This window comes from Anopheles arabiensis, chromosome 2 (genome assembly GCF_016920715.1).
Source record: "Anopheles arabiensis isolate DONGOLA chromosome 2, AaraD3, whole genome shotgun sequence".
In the NCBI taxonomy this organism is placed as follows: Eukaryota; Metazoa; Arthropoda; class Insecta; order Diptera; family Culicidae; genus Anopheles; species Anopheles arabiensis.
The window spans coordinates 14,611,373-14,632,326 of NC_053517.1; the positions used below are offsets into that span (position 1 = coordinate 14,611,373).

Sequence of the window (20,954 nt, forward strand, 5' to 3'; positions counted from 1 at the left end):
GGAAGGGAAGGAGGAATAGATCCGTTTTTTTGTTGTTAACCCACCAAGCTCATATGCTACTCACCTTTTTTTTCTTCTCTCCGATGGGGTTTTTCGTCTGTTCTCGTCCTCCCAACCCAAAGATGGGGCGCACGCGAGATGGAGGAAGGTTGAGCTTTTCCCACGTTTTCTTCTCGCCCATCGGCTCGATTTTCGGTTTTCTTTCCACTGTTCTATAAATATTTATACGCGGATGCCTCACGGGATGCCATGCTTCCCTTTTGCTACCGAGCCCACCCCGGCCCAGCCGACTGGCAGCGGCAAAGGAGGTCTCTCTCGTGCAATTCTTAAAACAGTGAACGCGTTCACGTCGAACGGTTTTCTTTTTATCCTGCCCTTTTCTAGCCTGCTTCGATTGTTGGCTGATGGATTGGGTCGGGTGTGGGTTTTAAGATTGTTGTGTTTCGCAGAAAGGCCTCGACAGGAATGGCAAATAGAAGCGCCTACTGTGAGTAAGGATTGGAAAAACAAAACAGAAAAAACAACAAATACCACACCGCAAGGGTTTTACATACCTTTGTAGCACATGGACGGGGGAGCCGTAAGCTCGTTGAGGGTATTAATGATCGTTTATCGGCTGCATATCCGAGAAGGATGATCTTTTCAATTCAAGTCCGATTTTCTCAATCCCCGATGTCTTTAGTGTAACGAATATCAGGTACTATTAGCTTAACGCTTTTGCCCTTTAAAATAATTCGATCTATTTTCCGATGCCTGTTTGAGGAGATTCCAGTTTGGTGGCAAACAATGAAACGATCGGAAGGGGATTAGTTTTTCATACAAAACATCGATTTATTTACTCGTTCGTGTTAAATAACTCTTTTATGCCACTTTTAGTACACACTGCAGCCACACACATACACACACACATACAAACGGCATTGGGAAGAAGTGAGGGAAAGCTTATGCTTGAAAGTCCAGCCCACTGATTGCACTGCAGTTGCGTCTGGTTTGGTGCATTATTTCCCCCCCTCTTCTCCACCATTTTTTCTTCCCCTTCCAAACCGGTCTAAATGTATGTCCTCGCTACACTTGCTTCTCTACATTTAATGATAGTGTCACAATATCTATTAGTATACACCCGAACATTAGTCTAGAGCATCGTATATATAGCAACGTACAGCGAAGGTTACCTTCTTCTACCCTTTTCCCACACGCTGGACACTAAATACTAACGCAAGACGCACAGCATCTGCGACATGTTTTTTTTCTATTTCTATTCCGGTTTTTAGGGGGAAGGTATGGTCTTAAGGAGTTAAGCACAGGAATCTGCTTTGCTTACAATGTCTTACCGTAATGCGCAATGATGCACGCACGATCTAAGGAACTTCCCCAGCTTGGTGGAAGAGTTTGCCCGCTTGTCCCAACTTGGGTTGTGTCCTATGCATGTGCAAGACACACACACCTGGAATGGCATAAATAAAGCAACAAGTGTAACATAACCAATCTCCCATACGCCACTGCTACTACTGCTAAATGCTACTACTAGCGCTACTACTAATTCCTATTTAGTCGTCCTTTCACAGTTACCTTCTTTCATCCGTGTTTATAATTGCCTAAACTTGTCTAGCATGCCCTGGTTTTGCAACTTATCAAATTGCTGTTTAGCATTTAGCAAAACTACTTATCAGACAATACAGTCCTCGGTGTTGCTGCTTCATATATCTCGTTTTAGTTGTTTAGTGTTTCATATAATGCTCTTACTACTTATTACATGTACAAACATTCAATTGAGTTACAAGAGGCTCTTTTGTGCACAGGACGTTCCATTGACATTATTGGCAATCGATAGTGAATTAAACCGAACCGAGTTAAATAAAGGAATAATTTCATTAGTAATAGCAATCAGCTCGATTTTGCTGAAACAACGAATGAATGGTAGAAAATAATTTAATTAAATGTTGAAAGCGATCGCGAAGAACGTTGAAAGACTGTAAAAAAACATAAAAATAATTACTCAACCAAGCGTTCTGTCTATCATTCCCGTTTTGCCTGAAGTCCCTTATTTTCTATTTTCTCTCTATATTATGTATCGATATGTATCAGTGACACACAGTAGTGGGCTTTTATAAGTATGTAAAGATCCTCCACCGGGGAACATCCGCCAGCCCCAAATGGGGGAAAACAGAAGAAACTGTTTTGAGAGCATTCAGTCGACTTGTCTTGTCGCAATATCGCTTCATTTTCCTCTGCGGGACGTTTCTTGTCAACATCCCAAAACTCCCTCCAGTGTTGTTCCAGACGCATGCAAAAGTTGGTTAAAAAGTTCATAGAACTCACAGATTTGGTGCGTGTTGCGGTAGCTGCCGGGATTCGGGGAATCCGGGGGAAGGTGGCTTGATCCAATATGAGCAATATTTGTACGTGTTGTGTGTTATGTAGCGGGGAGGTGGTGGGTAAGATACTTTCACTTTCTTTGCCTCCTCGTTGTGGGAGTGCACGTGCGGTACTTTCTCCCGAGAGTCAGTTCAAAATTGTAGGCACACAGGATGATGACTGTTACAGGTTTTTTTGTTTGGTTACTTTTTGGCGGGTTTGATTGACGTTTTCGCCTCCGGAGACAAGTGTGACTAGGGGCACGTGCTTCGATCTCTCCGCTACCTCTACTGTAAAGGATGTGTGTATAGTGTTGTACCGAGGAGGGCACGTTTTGTCGCGTGCCGTGATTGTAAACTGTTAAAGCTACTACAGCGCCCTACAAACCCTGACAAACGTTGCGAAAGTTAGAAGACGGGAACGGTTCCGTTCGGTGCTTGGCCGTGTTTGACTGATTGCTTTGGCGCAGGCAGTCTAGCGGAACGGGTTGGCGGAAGGAGGTTCTGCTGTCTTGGCTGCTGTGTTTCTCTACCCTCTACCCCTGCCATCTTCGCTCTAGTCTACATTTTATCTTAAAAACACAGTACAATTCCACTATCAGCCTTCCGTTCAGTACAACGCCGCTGGCTAACGGGGACTCTTAGGCTGTTGTTGCGAAGTACGCGTTTGTGTCACATTTCGATTTGTAATAGAAAACTGCAGAAGCTTCTTGTGCGCTGCTTCCGATCCTTCGAACACTTACACGTACACAGTGAAACAACACACCGACGAAAAGCACGTAAACCGTACACGAGTAGAGCGTACTGCTGCTGCTGGGCGCGGGCTCTGCCCTTCGCTATCAATGTTCTTCCCGCTGGGGCGATCGTTGCGGCGTGCTACCCCCCGGCCCGGGGTCCTCCGGCGCCTGCTCCGGACCCACCGACTGGGGACAGTGGATCTGGGCCTCGACGCTAATCTCCTGGTTGCAGCAGGACACGCCCGCCTCATTCAGGTTCGATTTGCTCGAGTCCGACTTGGCGATCAGGCTGGAGATGTTGGCCGTGATCGTCTGGAAGTCCTCGGTGATGATGTCGATTGTACTGTTCAGGTTGTCGTTGAACTTGGAGTTCTTGAACAGCTCCCGGCGGCTGTTGATGGTGGCCTGCTGCTCCTGCTCGCCGCCGCCGGCAGTCGCGCGATCGGCTGCGATCGTCGGCGACACATTCCGCCGACTGCCGGGCGAGAGGTTTTGATTGTGCTGGTTGAGGTTTCGCACCCTGGCCGCGCCGCCCTCGTCCACCTCCAGCGGCGGTTCGTCCACGTCCCGCAGGCTCAGCTCCTTCGAGAGCGGTGACCGGCAGGGCGTAAAGTCGAGACTGCCGCCAACGCCGCCGTTCGTCGCGATGGCCGACGACTTGCGGCGCAGCTCGCGCAGCCGCTTGAGCCCGCTGAGCGTGTCGGGCGGTTTCGTTGCGTCCGCGCTGCTCAGCTCCACGTTGCCGAGCACGAACGGCAGCTTGAGCGATACCTCGCCGCCCATGCTGCTGAGTATTAGCTTCACCTTGACGTAGTACGAAACGTAGATGGCGAACACGTTCTTCTCCTCGGCGGTGGTGGCGGGCGCGGACAGCATGCCGCGGGGCGCACTCGTCGCCAGCTTCGAGTTGTAGGCGGAGGAGCTCGGGTCGGCACTGTTGCTGCTGAATAAGGCACCTTCCACAGCGATCCAGTTTTTGGTGGTGCCTGCAAAAGGGAGTGTGTGTGTGTGTCGGTTAACGGATGAACGGAAAGCAACAGGAATGCCCAACAACGCCAATCCCAACAATCCAGGCCCCATGAAAGATCAATTTATAACGCATACATCAACCGGAACGACCCCTTGAGCAGTCGTTTTTCTTTCTCACACAAACGCCGCCAATGGTGCGGAGTTAAATAAGGACATTCTACTGCTGCTATTGCTGGTCTCCCCTCAATGTTTGCAAACCAAACATCCCCAACCGTCGTCATCTCGGATGGTTATAATTTATCGACCATATTCCAGGACCGCAAAGATTGACCTTTTGATGGTTTCTGTTGCCACACACACGCACGCAGTTTGCTTTTATACTTTCATGCAGAATACAAAAAAACCATGGGGCATGCATTATTGCCGCCAGAACGGGGGGGGGGGCGAGTATGTCTGCTTACATTTGCTCGCTTCCGGGCGCGTTCCACGTTGCCCGTTTCACGCAAAACGCAAACCAAACACGCCAGCACTTTTCAAAGTGTGCCATCCTTGGTGCGTTGGATACATCTACGAAACACTCAACCCACACACACACACATCCCATCCGCTGTTGCCCATAAATATCACTTACCACGAACCGGAAGCAGCGAGTAGGACGCGTGAAGCGTATCGCCCGGCCCGATGTGTTTGCTGACGTCCACCTCGGCGACGATGTTTTTGAACTTGCCATTGCTGAACATGCACACGTCGACGTGCTGTACTGCGACCAGCTAAGGGGGCGTTCGGAAGACACGGAAAAGGGAAGAAGGAAAGCACGAAGGGTGCATTAGTATGCTTTGTTGTTTGTAGAGGAAGGTACGCAGAAGCAGAAGAAGAAGAAGAAGCAAAAATCCCTCCCTCATCGAGGAATGTCCTGTAGGATGGTGCTTGATACATTGCTTACAGGTTGTTTGCCTAGTTTGCTGTGTGTGTGTGCGAGGGTCTGAAGCGTTCATTCCTTTTTCCACCGTGTAGCAGTGTATTCGTTTCGCTTTTATTGCACCGGGAAGGTGTACTACAGCTGCATTCTGCCTTTTTGTATTAATACCGTTTCACCCCCCCCCCTTCCCCATTACTGTAGGGTGTAGTTTTGTCTATTGTTGTCGGCAATGGATAAACATGCTGATACAGTAAACCAGATTAACTTGGGGGGGGGGGTCAGCATCCTCCCAGACATCCGGCTGTGGTGGCTTGCAGGCTTGGCGAGAGAATCCTTTCACATCTACTTCAATGTGTGTAATGGGCGTAATGTTAACATTTTTTTTAAAAATAGGCTTATCCGTGCTAGGAAGATCGCTAGAAGAAGATAGGAGTATGCTTGCTACTTGCAGTGTGAAAAGCCTCCAGCCGGTACGCCTCCAACATCGCTCCCTCATTTTTGCTCTTTGCAAAACTCCAAAGTCTAAATCCGGTGTCCGTTTTGATGAAGTTTCTCATGAATATTCATGTCGCTTTGCCTCGCGCGGCAAAGGGGCTCCCATGCATGTACTAGCCCGGATGACAGATGACGTACGAAATAGGGTGAAAGAGAGCGGAAAAGCGAAGGCAACATTATGACATAGTTGCCGTTCCGGTTAATGGAAACAGACACGCCCGGGAGTTAGGCGCAGCAAGTGAAAAATCTCTTCCATAAGTGTGCCTTTGCGATGGGCTCAATTGCTGTCAATTCAAAGGGTCAGGCTTGGTTGTTCGGAAAGGAAAGCGGAAACCTAGGAAAGCTGCAGAAAAAAAGCTAATAAAGCACATTAACGGATCAGCGTTACGAACACGGCGCACGGAATTTTAAATGCTGTTAAGTATGCATTAAGGACGGTTTCGTCGTGTCCGACCGACCCCGTCGTTGGGTTTCGTCGTTCGCTTGTGCTCGTAGTTAATTAATTCGAGACGTTGTTGGTTTATCATTAGCGATTCTTTCAGGACACGTTCAGCGTCCAGGCTGCGACGCTTGGGACGCGTCCACTGACCCCTAACCCCCGTGACCTTCCTCGAGGGAAGGGCAGCTGGTGCAGATGGCAGATAAAATAGCGTCTCGGGCTTGTTCGTACGCAGCGCATTAATCTTATCATTACGTGAAATTAAATCCGATAGTCCGTTGGGAAATCCCTTCCCCAACCCGAACAGAGCCGTGAGCCACGCACACGCATATATGCACGATAAATGCGTGTAATGAATTTAATTTAATACCCTCCAATTGGATTCACGTATACATACATACATGTTCAAATATTCAATTGCATTTCGATTAAAAAAAAACGGCACCCGCATGGAAACTGATATACTGATTGTTGGCGGGAACAAAACTGCACCGAACAATGGGATCGGGCAGACCAGAAATGTGGATCGAAAATGTATCAGTAACAGTGTGGTAGCATGGATTTTTGTATCATAATTAAATTTTAACAATCGTGCATTGTTTGCTGAGCAGCAAAAAGGACAAAAGGGTGGCGCTGGCTCAGCTTGTTGACCATTGTTGGAGTAAATTAAATCATATAAATGTTCCACGAGCACGTGCCATGCCGAGATGCTGGACAAAGCGTATCGTGACAATGTGCGGATAGTTAAAACGAACACAGCGTTGCCGTGTTTGCCCGGAAAAAAGTCATGTGAATTTCGAAAATCTGTTACAAATCAGCCATAAATTGTGGTTTTACTGCTTGCGCTGCAGAAAAGCTGTGTATTTTTTTTTTCGTAGAACAAGTTTACTCCTGGGATGTACGAACGATTTAACAGAAACTAGCCTTTATCGTCATACTGTGAGTACGCTGGGGCAGAAATATGTCACTGTTCTGTCACTTGGCAGGAACAATCTGTAGAGCTTCTCTGTGTGCGTGTTGAATTTATGGAACCGTTGTACATCATGTTCCACAGTAACGCTCGCTCGAGGGATGGAAAACGATTCCTGATAACCTTTTTTTTGAGGACGGTTTCAAAACTAGCCCGACTAAACTATGGTCCCACACCCCATCCATCCTGCTCATATGTATGAGTTTGTACCTGTAGCTGTATCATAGGCAGTTAGAGAAGCGTAGAATATGTAAATCCCCGTACAGAAACTATTAAAAATCCATTTAAAAAAAATAACTGCAAAAAACGGCCAAAGATACACGATGTGGGTTTTGCAGGTTGCGCTCTGTTTTTCTGCGTTTTCTGCGTTTCTCTCTGCGTGTGGGTGTGTGTTCTAGGTTTTGCTTACCCGAATTTTCCGCACAATTTTTCTGCTGTCGTTCTTGATGTCGAGCGTGACGGTAACGTTTTCACCGTGCACGTAGGCAGCCTTGTTGAGTGATGCTTTCAGGTTAACGCGTCCGTCCGCCCACAGGAACGGCTTATCGACGGACACTTGCGGACCCTGCAGGAAAATTTATGGCAGCAATCCAGCAAAAAGAAGGAGAAAATATGCGTGTAAGTAAAGAGAGATTTTCGATAAAAATTTACGTATTTTTTTTTATTTAGCAGATAAATAAAAATCCTATAAAATGTTAAAATAGTAAAAGGTTAATATTCGACATGTTGGATGGATTGTCCCCTTTCATCGGCAATTTTGCTTATTAACACTCTTGCACTAAAAAAGTCCAAAGCTATTTACGGCATCAAATGCATTGAAGATTTGGAAATACCGCTCAAAACGCAAAAGATAATCCCATTGTTAAAATTGCACCCATTGATGTAGCGTATGATGGCGCAGGCTCTGCTAAACTGCAAATATTCATTCACAAAAAAGGCGCCTACAAGTATGCAATTCAGCAAACAATACTCGTAATAGGCTTAGTGACTGGAATGGAATAATGAAAAAGGATGGGTAGGATTTTGTGAGGATTAAAATGGATTCTCTGGCAATTGTGTGTGTGTTAAGTCTGGCACCAAATTCCTTTTAAGAATTAATTGCCGATCGTTCGAACAGCTCTTGATTTTTACTCTTCAATTTCATACCCTCTCGCATCAACATATCTCTTCTTTTAAGCACAACCTTCTCTCACGTTCATTTGTTTGAAGTATTGCAGGCTCTTCTTCTAGGAAAGCGAAGCACAAAAGATGCTAGATTGTGTGTAAATTAAAAAAGCAATTCTCTACAGCATTACAAACACAACCCGTTCTGCGTCGATTGTGACGCTGGTTTACTTGGTAGCCACCCAAGAAGAAGCATCTGTTCGGTATCAATTATTTACGTCTCGAACGTACCGTACTCATGGTAACACTGATGGCTTAGTGTTTCGTAGAGGAAGATCTCACCCAGGGACAGAAGGGACAATGTTCTGTTCTTGTGCCAACGTTCCGAGTGGCTATCGAGCCCTTGTAGTGGGGCCCGGAATGTTATCCCTCTTGAGATGCGGTCAGCTTTTATTGGAGTGTTTGTTTTTTTGTTTATTCTTGGTACACGCTTTGCTGCTCCTCCTCCATTTTTGCCCGAGATGCCCCGACCCGGCTGGAAGCATGTCCAGCAGAGGACGCATCCGGAATCATCCCTCATCATAAAGGCAAATAATGACCTTCATAATTGGATAGCGCCGCAGATTTTGGGGAAACAAGCCGCACAGGATCTCGTCGCATGTGGTGGAAAGCAAAAGTGAAAAGAAAACCGACTGGCTGGCTTCGTTTGCTGTCACCCTCATCCGGTACGGGTGTACTATTGTTCGTATTGCAAGTTTGTGCCGATCTTTTGTGCTATTCGGGCGACCTAAAAATAGCTCCACCCTTAACAAACTACAACCATTTACCGCTAAAAGTGACAGTGTGTGTGCGTGCACGCACTGTCCTTGCCTCTGTCCCTTATGCCACTGTCATTATCGAGCGTGTGTAGCATTTGTGCGCTAAATTTGGTCCCACTGGACATGAATAAATGATACGCAACGTTGTGCGCGATGGGCCAAGCACATACCGACGGTGATGATGATGCTGCTGCTGCTACTACCCGCGAGCACTACTTCCCGTACGGTAGTTACTATTTCCCCGAAACTGACGCAACTGTCGGCCAAAGTGCTTGTCATCAATTTATCCTGTTTAGCGAGGGCAGCGGGTATTTTTGACCTGCCGTTCCAGTCAGATCTCCTGTCGCATCTCATTTGGGCCGATGTATGATAACTATCTGCGTGCTTATGTCCGTACATTGTTGGCCTGCTGCCCAACCGGGGTCAAGTCTCCCTGCCTGCGTCACAATTCCATCGGTTTGGCAATAAAGTAGCAGAATGTATGGGTTTCCGGTAGCAGCACTATGATTGCCATTTTTCATGGAGGCGCATGGTAGTTTACGAAAATCACCTTAATTTTAGACGTTACGCTTGCGTCACTGGCCCTGTGTGTGATTGTTGTTGGGTGTGCTCGCGGTAGTGTGTGGTTACATTTTGACAGCTAGTAATGATTTACTTTGCGGCCATAGAACATACACAGCGACGTGTTTTAGACAACGACCTTTTCGAGGGTTGTTCGCGTGTGTGGGCTCATTTTACCTGCTCAGTCCCCAATGTTTGTGGGAGCGTTTTATTTCGGTTCGATATTTAAATACACACAGACTCAACAGTTGTTCGGCAGAGGCAGTGGAGATATGTTAAAGATTCTAAGGAGGGTATGTGTGCGAGACATAAAATTAACACTCTGGGCGCTGTGTGGCTCGCTTTGGAATCACAGCTTTGTTCACTCCTCTTCTCTGTGATTGGTCTCTCAGCAACTCTCAGCAGAGCGCATTGCAGCGGGAAGAAAGAGAGAGCGCATAGTGCAGAAGTGGCATCGTATGTGAGGATCGGAAAGAGAGTGAACGATCGTAATCCAATGAAACGCTCTCATCGCTCTCTTATCTTGTACTGTTTTCTCTGCAGAAAGCTGATGCAAAATGCCAGCGCCCTGAGTGTTAAACAAAAAACCAGCGCCAATCGTTTGCTTGCATGTCTTTGAATGCGTCTCAAGCTACCGGTTTTCAAGCAAAACACCCCACAACATTACTTCAACAATACTTGGAAATCATGGAAAAGTGTCAAAAATCCTCAGAAAGCTCTGTAATGTGACGTAAAGCGTAAGGCAAAGAAATAAAAAAATAAAACATCCATCTTCTCACTAAACCGTTATGTGTTTTTCTTGCTAAACTGTGTACGAAAACATTTCTCGTTAATAAAACATAGAAGGGATATGGCCACGAAAAAAAAACAAAAATCCTAAATTTGGGCTCATTTCGAAACCGAACAATTCGCCGAAGTAGCAACTTCTTTCTTCGGTAGCCGGTTTTTTTGGGTAAGTTAAACCTTCTCACACCGACCTCACACACACCTTCCAATCCAATCCCGAGACAACGGTTTGACAACGTCTCTTTCCTCCCTTCCCCCTCCCGTATTCTTTATTGTTTTTGCCGAGAATTGATTGCAGTTTGTATTGGATTCATTTTATCCTTCATTTCATTTCCCGCATCCTGCACACCCCAAAGCGTAGAGCTTAGCCAGCCGTTAAGGCTTTCCTCGTAGGCTTTCGCAATAAATTACATTGCCACACACGTACACACACGCACACATACACGTAAATAAACGTACACACACTCACCTTGTTCGTCTCGGTCAGCTCGATGATGGCATGATCGCCGTACGACTTGATGCCCCCGTTCGTGCTGTCCACGCTGCTGCTGTGCCGGTGGAGCGAGGACAGCTTGAGCGATTTCGGCGACAGGCGCAACCGGAGCGCCCGGGGGATGGTGGTCGCACTTTGCGCGCTCGTGTCCGTCCCGATCGAGGCCTGGGGGATGAGCGCCGGCGGGCTTTTCGGGCCGGCCGGCCCGCCGGACGCATCGCCGCCGTACGAGTTGTTGACGGTGGCCGTCTCGAGTGCGGCCGGCGCTTTGGTGCTATCAAGGCAGATCTTATGGATTAATCTTATACCTAATCTCACAGTTGATCTCCGCTGGACACGTTCGTCACCGGATGCTTCGGCTGCTGAGCGTTTTTGCAGTGGCGTGCGGGCGCGTCCCAGTCCCGACGGTTCCCGGTCGCATGTTTGGGAAATTGTTTGCAACAAAGAGAAACAAAAAAGCGAAACACAATCAACCTCACCGGAAGGGACATCGTAAATCAATTAGCCCTTGTGCAGGAAAAAGCAAAAAAAACAGGACACAAGGTGTCACATTCGACCGACTGCCACACGATGGCTTTGGGATCGCCCTTCAACGCTGGCCACGTCATATTTACAGCGCGATGGTTCTGTTTTTTTTTTAAACACTTTACGCCACATTTCGCGCAACATTGCATGGAGGCGGAAATTGGGAGCACTTACCTGTGTAGACGCGAACGTCGTAGCTGGTCCCGATCGGTGCGCCGGTGTACCGCTTGGCCGGTAAAAGCTGCACGCTCGGTGGGGCCAGCGTGCCAATTTCCAGCGCGAAGGGAATCGCATTCTTCCCCAGCCGCTCGAGCAGTGCTTCCTGTGGCGTTTTTTTTTCGTTGCAGCAGTGGTGGTGTTTGTTGCAGCCCGGCGGATATTCCGGCGGCACAGGTTAAAAGCACAGGACACAGACAAAACAGGGGTTAGGTTAGTTCGGTTATCGGTGAGTGATAAAGGCACAACAGTACGTGTGCGGAATGGCTATTTTTAGCGCAACAAAGGAGATGTACAGGGGAGGGAACGAAAATGGCAGCCTTGTGCGCTTGTTGCGCTTATCGGGGTTTGGGTTGATTGTAGAGACTGATCAAATTTCAATGTAAAAAATACATAGCTTCGCATGGGACACTACATAGCCAGTGTTCAATTACAGCGAAAAAAATACAAAAAATACAAAACAAAATTGTTTCTCGCTCCCTACTCTGTTAAAGTCGAAAAAAGGAAGCTACTTAACGTGGTACCTCTTGATGCTATTGTTGTGGTATGGATTTTTTTTTGGTTCATGGTTTGGTTCCTCAAAACATTCGTTCGAAGGAAACAAAACAAAACGAACCAACATTACGCTCTCGGCTCGATTTCATGGAACTTACTATTAGCTGACTTTGCTGAGGAGCTGAGCTCCATCAAGCGCCACCGCGTTGGGCGATATTGAGAAACCCTGCCAAGTCTCGCCGGGCAGGGAGAAAAAATATTAATTTCGTGAAATGGTCCCTGTTTGTGTTTGCGCTCTCTGCGCACGGTAAACAACGTATCTGTTTTGCTCGCCTCACATGGGAAAACATATTTGTGAACCATGCCTTAAGCAATGGCTTTTTTGCACCGAAAAGGAACGTATGAATACACTAAACCGAAGGGTGGGAACATTATATTGCCCTCCAGAGTTAACTGAAAATATTTGGAAAAACTGCTCCAGATCTCGTAGAAAGGATGCATCTTTAGGTAAAAAGAAAAAAAAGTCAGACATTCGATAAGGGTGTGTGTGTGTGTGTGTGTTTGAAGAGCATTTCCTTGTAGCGAAGTGGAACGGATGTAACCATTTGTACGTATTTTCCCGTACACAAAATTAGAACATGGAAAAGAAATCGCTCTTATAATCCTTCTGGAAGCTGTATTTTATCATGCTTTTCCCTGCTTACATCCCTCTGTGCGATGGGTGGTGGTCGCTTAATTATAGCATAACTTTTCCCTTTAACTCATATACCTGCAGGGGTGTTAACGAATCCGTTTCGGCGGTTACCGGTCGTGGCCAAAACTGCTGCAGGGCAATAACGGCTTCATTGCAGAACTTTAGTCCCATTACTTCCTCATCCTCCCGTCCGTACCTGGGTGGGGGAGGGGAGGGGGGTCGTTGTGTTTCGGGAGCGATTATTGTTACCGAAGAAGCAGGATACACGGGCGCGTAATTGCATGGATCCATCGGGTGGCACAGGGCGTGTTAGAGAAAGAGCGGGGAAGAAAAATTGCAGACACAAACTTAATAAAGCACGGTATTGGAGGGAAAATTAATTACTGTGTGTTTTTTGCTTTCTTTGTGTGACTTTTTTGTTGTTGTTGCTGTTCAGGATGTAAGATCTTCTTTTTGTTCTTATCTCTCCCCCCGGCTCGAATGCGTCACCCGAACGGTCCGGGCGGAGTGACGGGACAGGGCAAACTTGCTCGGAAGTGGTCGTTCCGGGGCAAGTTTTTTATCTAGTGAAAGAAATGCGGGACACTACAGCATGGCGGAAGTTTTGTTCGTCAGTTCTATCCCTTTTAGGGTGTTGAAATCTTTCCCCCAGACTAACACTGCCGGTTGGTGCCGGTTTGAACCGGACAAGCTGAGGTCGGTTTGACGAGCGATTAAAACACCGCTGGTCCCGCTTATGAGCAACACCCCCATCCCACGGACTTACCGGAACGTTAGCGTTAGCTGGCCGTAAATTTTAGCCTCGTTGATGATTTTCGAATCGATGTAGAGCACGCCCTTGAGCGGCTCGATGACGCCCTTGCGCGCCACCAGCTCCCGGCTGCCCAGGTACAGCGTCAGCAGTTGGTTGGAGGAAGTTTTCTTGTACACCCTGAAAAGGGAAACGGAAAACGGTGGTGGTTTGTATTATCGGGTTGGAATCAATTTCGTACGAAGCAATCGATCGTTTGGGTGTGGAAAGCTTTGTTGGTCTGCCGCTCCGCGCTGGAAGCAAATCGAAAAAATGTGATGTCTCGTTTTTACTTTCTTTTTTATGTGAGCCGCAACAGTCAAGAGTCCCCAATAAGCCTGATTGCATTGAAAGCACGAAATGGGAAGTAATTTTTGTGTGGGTAGATTTAAATTGTAAAAAAAGTCGATAGGGCCTCTACGGGAGAGCCTTTTTGATAGGTGTATCCTGGTCACGGCACCACAAATCTTCTGCATTGATTGTACAGAGCAATTGTTTTTAAAACCCAATCTCTTTAACAGCTTTAAGCCGCGACTCGGAGACATGTTGCACCTGTTCATTTTCCCAAGCGGACCGAACACTCTTGGGGAATAAGTTAACGTTTTGGATTATGGGACGGTTTTTATCGCTCTTTCCGCACATATTACAAACTGTTGTATACCGTTTGGGGACTTTGTTGCGTGTCGGAAACGAATTAACGCCGAACGCCCACATAAATAAGCTTTAGCTTATTATGCTACTGTGCGTGTGTTTGCAAAACTGGTTGGCTTATCGAGGGGGGAGTGATATTTTATGCTAATCCGGAAGCTGCCGCTTAAGGCACTCGGTGGGAGTTTATTTTTGGAACCGAACCGTGCCTGGCAGTGTAATTAGTTTGTTTTTTTTTTTTAATGCGTAAAAGGTTATTGGGCTTCTGCTGTATTGTTTCGCCGTTGATAAAAGCATCAAATGTTTCAAATGGGATTTACAAAATTAAAAAAAAAACGTATGCGAAAGTAATCGAAATGCGGCTTTCGATCGCGCACACAATTCAATTTATCTAATGCACGAAATATGTTACCCTCGCTCGCCGATACTCCCGCTCGGTACGGATTAATCCAGTTTCGAAGCCCAACCAACCTAAATCCTGCAATCGCAAGAGAAGCCTTAAAGATTTCGTTTCCCCCCATCCGGTCGTTCCATTCATTTCGTTCGTGTTCGTGCAAAAACCATACCTTAAGAGCCCTCGCGAGAGCTCACACCATCTACGGTGCTTTGGACTGGGTTGGGAGTTCAGTGGAAAAAAGGAAAACACAACCTTCGCTAGTCATTCTAGCAGTAAATTGCAGTTGAAGTGGAAGGTAAGTTCACCATGGTAAAATAGAGTAGAAAAAGGAGATGAGTAAAAAAACAACAAAATGAAAAACGTAACCCAACACAACCAGCAGCACTGAAACAGCGAGCGGTAACGCCAGTGTGACTTCTAGCGTTGAGGAAGAAAAATGGCACAAAGCGCCCGTGTGCAGCGTGTGCTATCAAAACTACCGCATTACACGCCACTTATCCGAATGAGCAGGGAAGGGGAAAGCTTAAGCCAAGCATCGAAGCTGTTCACTCCGATCGGGTGGTGTAAGCATGTAATCCAGCCAAACCCTCGACCCTCTCGTGGAAGGTACAGATTGTGTCCAATCCTATCCGATACTCCAAAATGGGGAGCCGAGGACTACCGCGCGCTGCTACTGCTCTAGGAAAATAGTAAACCATTTTCCCTTGAATACCCAAAACCACAGGAATATACACATACACACACATCAACACTGACTCCGGTTGCATTCCTTTGGTTCTTCACCCGGGAGGCAGGAGCGCAGTGGATGGTTTTAAGGGTGACGACGAGTGGTGGCAAATGTGGCTGGCCCGCATATCAGCCCATTCTGGTGTGCAGCGGTGGTATGTTGTGTTTTTTCATGTTTGCCCATTGTTGCAGTAAGCGAAAGATTTGCCACACACACACACACACACACACACACACACTGGCTCAACACAGTGGTCGGTTCTCCATTATTTGTGGCGTTTCCTGGTGCATTTATGCAGACGTTTTGTCCCCACTCACATTTGGCCCGCACAGCTACCGCAAAGGTGGCATCAGGAATTTAAGCTGGATTACAATTTATTTACTGTCAGATTGGTTTGCCCCGAAGGGAAACTGTTCCCTCCATGTGTTGGTTTATTTGTTTGAGCTTAATCAAACCGGAATTGGGTTTGCACAGGAGGCGTCCGGCTAGAAGGTGATGGTAAGGCGCAGATGCTTCATTTACTTACCGTTGGGAGCCAACCGGATCCGCATCGGACGCATCGTGTAGCTTTCTGTGGGATACAAAAGAAAGGAAGTCGAAAGAAAAAAGAATGTCAAACAGTTTCCGATTCAATTTCGGTTTAGGTAAAGGGGGGGTTTTCTGTTTGCTCCTTAGTGAAAATGAAGTCCAACAGCTCAACGTGAGCCACTTTGTATGGAGAAGGATAAATAATATGCTTCTACAGTAATTAACAAGACAGCCTTGGGAAAGTTTTGCTCAACCATTTGCTCGTTAGTGGCACAAACCGGTAATCCACAGCGCCGAACGAATGCGCTCGTCTCGGCTCTGTGCGGTGTTTGATATTTGATAGTCATCATTGCTATCACCGCACACAAATCAAACCAACCCGGAGCGTTCCGTTCCAAGGCCGGTGTGCAAAACGAAACGGTTTCGTAATCTAATTCATCGTGGCAAACGGGTTGCTTGGTGAAAACCGAACCAACGGCAAGAATTAGGTTAAACTCTCAAGACGATGGAACAGGCATACGCACACCAATATAAGCACCGCTTTCGCTGACGAAGGATATTAGGGAAGTCGGCCACCGGAAGCAGGCACTTTCCCTTGGCGATTGAGATGGGTCGAGATCGAGCAGAAGAAGACGTCGCCAGGGAGCAGCCTATAAACTCTGCCCAGCTGCTTTCTTCGTAAAAACGAGCAGCACGGCGGTGCTCGGAGTGGTTTGCGCTTCCAGAAATATTGCCGCCGAACCGAACCTTTTGAAGATTTACTCATAACCTTTGCTGCCCTTCACACCACACCACCTGTGCTGTCATCGGTTTTGTGTGCGTGTGTGTGTGTGTTTTTGTTCGTTGTATTCTGCTGTCGAACGTCTGCAAAACGGCGCTAAGTTTCCGCTAGCAGCCAAGACAGACAGATATGTGTCTTTTATATCCGGTTTGCCGGATGTGAATCCCGAAATGGGCCCAAAAGCAGGCCGAACAAGATAAAGGGACAGGTAGAGTCGCACACAGACACACACACAGTCCAATACACAGGAGGCAGGCGGATGCGAACGATCCGGCGAGCGAAAGGAATGGCAAAAAGGTGGCACTCGCAAGAATTATGTTCAACGCTGAAACGTGACGCTTTGCTTCCGATCCGATATGGAAGGCCTGTCTCTAGGTCTGTCTCCTTAGATAGTCCTCTTTGCCGCTGTGTTGTGGAATTAAATTTACATGCACCGTTTGTTGCCGGCTGTGGAGTTGTGGAGGTAACACCCGCGCGGTACCCCCCATCCCAAGGGAACCCCAAGAATGAATGATCATCTATTGAGGGGAAAGGACGTACGAATCGTTCAGCACCGGGGAATGGGAAGGAAATATTACTGTCTGCTTTTATTGCATCGAAACTGTCCTTCGACACACACACACAGGCACATACAGCGACCGAGTGCAATTTATGGCACCGGTATGCCCGCTGCGAAGTGGCCCTGGTCTAAATCAGAGAATGTGTTGCGTCCTTAATTCCGTTCCCGGGGCTCCCAGGGCGCGTGTTACCAGCGTACGGACGGCGATAAGCTTTCAAGGGGGCGTCGGATACATTATTGATTGTTTTGCTAACGGCTAACGAGCTGGCTGGGAGTTGACGGCAATGAGGATAAATGCTTCTTTGGAGCTGCTCCACTGAGCAGCAGCACACTTATGGTAAGAAACTGTTTGCCGGCTGGAGACTCCGGAGGCTGTGCGAGATTACGGAATGGCGCTCTTCGAAGAAATAATGAAATAGAATCGTCGGTGCATCGTCTCCAGGGCATCTGTGTCTGCATGGTTTTCAACTAATCCCGTAAGAAACTGCACTGGAAATGCTGCGATAAACTAGTACCCTAGAAATAATGTCCGTTGCACTGGAAACACTCCACGCTAATTAAAGCAAATTTGCAGAACAGCTTCAACCGGGCTGCAGAACCTGGTACAGCATGGGGCAATGTACGCTTTTTGCCGCAGCGGCACACCGACACAGCGACCGTGTGATAATGTGGGTCACATTTTTCAATGCAACCGAGCATCTTGTCCACACACACACACACACACACGCCCTCTCCAAACACGCATCAAGCGTCGGCGAGCACGGTTAAGCATAATTTGAGCACCATCCCGCTTGGGCCCACCCAAAGGTATAGGCACGTTAGACGCTAACGATGCACCTATATCTCACGGTCCTTACCTGTCCTCCGTCGACGATGGTGACGGTGCTTTGCATATCTCCTGATCTTGGTCGTCCCGTTCCTTCAACATCGTTGCGCCGTGCACTTCTTTGCTTTGGATGGATAGCCTTTTAAAGCGTGCCGGCCTCTCCCGTAGATGACGCAAGGGTGCACAGGGCGTCTCGTTCTTCGCAGCCTTACCGCCGGGTCCGGCCTGGTGTCCTTCACGCGACGTTCACGTTGCTGGAGACGGTATTAACTGAGGCGTGCACCGTCGTGCCGGTGCTGTTGCTTCAGGTGCTGATGCCGGCGCGATAAAATGCTGACAGACATTTGCAGGCGTCGGTAGATGGTGCACGGCGACGGTACAGGTTGCAGCATTGCGCCGTCCTTTGGGATAGCGGTTTGTGTGTGTGTGTGTGTGTGTGTGTGTGTGTGTGTGTGTGTGTGTGTATGGTGCACTATGTTGCTCTTCCGCCTAGCGATGGTTGGACAACTCGGCTTCCATTGTAGCAGCGGCAAAGGCGGCAGCAGTTGCCGGCAATAAAAGAAGTCAGCATTTCATGATGGTACAAAGGTACCAAAGGAAGGAAGTCGCCGCCAGAGCAGCCCAGGAAACGTGTAGGATGATATCGCAGCGGTATCGATTTTGCTCACCCCGGCAGATGGACTGGGACGATCGATGAAGCTGTAAAGATAATGGAAGAGAAGAGTGTGACAGTGTGTAAGAATGGATGAAAGATGACACTCCCACCCGCACACTTTCGGCTGTTGCAGAACGGTCGTCTGGCACTCGTCTGCGCCTTTCTCCGTTCGGCTCGTATGATCGATGCGTCCGGCGTAACACAATTAACGCGATGCTCCCGTTGCCATTTGTTCTAATTGAGGGTGGGCATGGTGGGCACGGTGTGTAGCATGAGTCCTGTTAGGGCCAGGCCTCTGGGAGCTGACTAATTTATTAGCCATTCGAGCCAAACGGTTGGTTGAAATTAAATTTATCTGCCTAATTTCTGAGCTGAGTGATGCTGATGACTGCCAGAAGCGTTTCAGAAGGGGCAGAACATAAAAATGCATAGCATCATTCAACGAGCATGCACGGTTATTTTGCCTTTCAGCTGGAAGTAATATTTTACCAAACCAGTCCAAACCAGAGCTCCCGTGAGTTGCTGGGCCAGATGGGTGGTACTAGCCGGACCGTGGTTAGGATGCGTAACCGACACAAACAACTCCCAGCAGCAGCTTAAATCTTGTGCTGTGTGCGGTGGAATTTCGAGGAAATGTTGTACAAGGTTGGTCGCATTGTAAACCTGCTGTGCGTACGAGCCTTTTCTGGGTATCGGTTTTAGCTCAAACTTACATCAACAGTCATAAGGCAACTGCTCGGTCTCGGGATCTATGCTATGGCACGTCCATCAGTGTTGTTTAATTTGAACCGCAAAATGGGTTGCTTATTAAGAGTGAAATATTCCCCCCCAAAAAAAACCATAGCAACGTATGGTGAAAGGAGAAAGCTTCGCATCTGGTTTGGCACAAAGGTACACTCATTCGGTACAGGAGTACAGGCGCTTGGGAGTTTTGTTGAAACACAGTTCAACACGTCTATTTGCTGTATGTACGTTGTTATTACATTTTTACAGCGTTACTAGGAAAGAGCCGTTTTGCACCAGAGGCCCATGGTAAGTGCTCGTTACGGTCTAATTGGGGGTTGAGAGTTCTGGATCTTATCTGGAATGTTTTCCGTTTTAAGCAGTAGTGAAATTTGGGGCAAGTGTGCCATACGGGGCAAGAGTGCCACCAAGCATTTTTCCTTAAAAACTTTAGTTTAATGATCAATTGTGTATACAATTGGCTGCTTTCCAGTGACTAAGTATACTGAGACGAATTTCCTATAGACTAATCGATATTTCCCATTGTTTTGAACTGATTTATGTTGAGTTTCAAAATTGAGCAGAATATTATAATTTTTGAATCCAACCAAATAAGCTCTTAAAAATCATGCGAACAATCAACCGAGAAAATATTTACACCACCGTATAGCTGAGAAAACGTGAAATTTGTTGTGGGGTTGGTTGAAAAAAACTTTTATTTTGTCACTTAAAAATTCAATTTCAAAAAAGTTACAACTTTTGGGGCAAAAGAACCATCTCTATTTGGGGCAAGTGTGCCACCATCTTTCATAGGCGCGAGCTGTCAAAAATGTAAACTTTGTTGTAGCGTTCAGCGGTATGGTGCGCTTTTACGAGCGGATTCTACTCCAGAAAAAGAGACCAGCAACAACCCATATTGCGATACAATTTGTGATGAAAAGGGGTTCATTGGTGACTCGAGACATGTAGGAATACATACACTAGTGGTACAAACGTAATAATTTCCAATTATCTAAGAAATACGGTTATTTTAACCAGGTGGCCGTCTTGCCTCATACGAGTGGCACTCTTGTCCCATAGCCCAAAAAACAACATCTTTTTGGACCCTTTTTAAAACGCTTCAAAAACTGTTTTGTTTGCACTTTTTTCAAGCGAAACTCATTTATAAGTGAGGAAATAAATGTAAAATGGTTATGAGATTTAAATCGGCTTTTGAAAAACACATTTTAGTGAGTTATAACTTGAAATGCTTAAGGTGGCACACTTGCCCCAAATTCCGCTACAATCTTATTCTGTTTAAGTGGTTAAAAAAAGCGTCGGTATACAGGAGTGCTTGAAGATAGCTTGAAAGTAAAAGTTAAATTTTGGGTTTTTTGGTAATGATTCTTGATATGTTCAACAGTATGACGGGGCACCTTGCATATCCATAGCATGATTTAAGCTAATTACTTATTGCCTGATTATATTACTGGCTCAAAGCTGAAAGAGTGTAACCTCTGCAAAAAAGCTACGAGAATGATTCTTTTCCCACACAAATTATACGTTAACTGATCCATGCATGATAGACTCACACACGACACCGATGACAAAGATTAACTTACTCTATCATACAAACATCAACGTATATGTTCCAACACCGTGGAAATCGATCGATTGAATCACAATAAAAAGAAACATCTGCTAACCGATGACAGCGTTGCCGTAAACGTGGGCCAAAGTTTACTATCGCTCATCGCGCAAACCTC

General features: G+C 46.9%; 1 protein-coding gene across 2 annotated transcripts; it reads right to left on the minus strand.

Annotated features, from left to right (window-relative positions):
* Positions 1 to 806: 806 nt before the first annotated feature.
* On the minus strand, positions 807 to 18,263 carry LOC120896074. 2 transcript variants are annotated; one of them, XM_040299904.1, is made up of 9 exons: positions 17,863 to 18,263; positions 15,664 to 15,708; positions 13,342 to 13,506; positions 12,651 to 12,771; positions 11,345 to 11,492; positions 10,622 to 11,004; positions 7,293 to 7,448; positions 4,692 to 4,830; positions 807 to 4,077 (listed from the first exon to the last, which is right to left on the minus strand). In XM_040299904.1, exons 1-9 carry the CDS (start codon positions 17,931 to 17,933, stop codon positions 3,194 to 3,196), a joined length of 2,112 nt encoding a protein of 703 aa, XP_040155838.1. In that variant the 5' UTR covers positions 17,934 to 18,263; the 3' UTR covers positions 807 to 3,193. The 2 variants fall into 2 exon arrangements, with proteins under 2 accessions (XP_040155838.1, XP_040155836.1); XM_040299902.1 differs by having other exon boundaries at positions 10,622 to 11,007.
* Between the last annotated feature and the right edge of the window lie 2,691 nt (positions 18,264 to 20,954).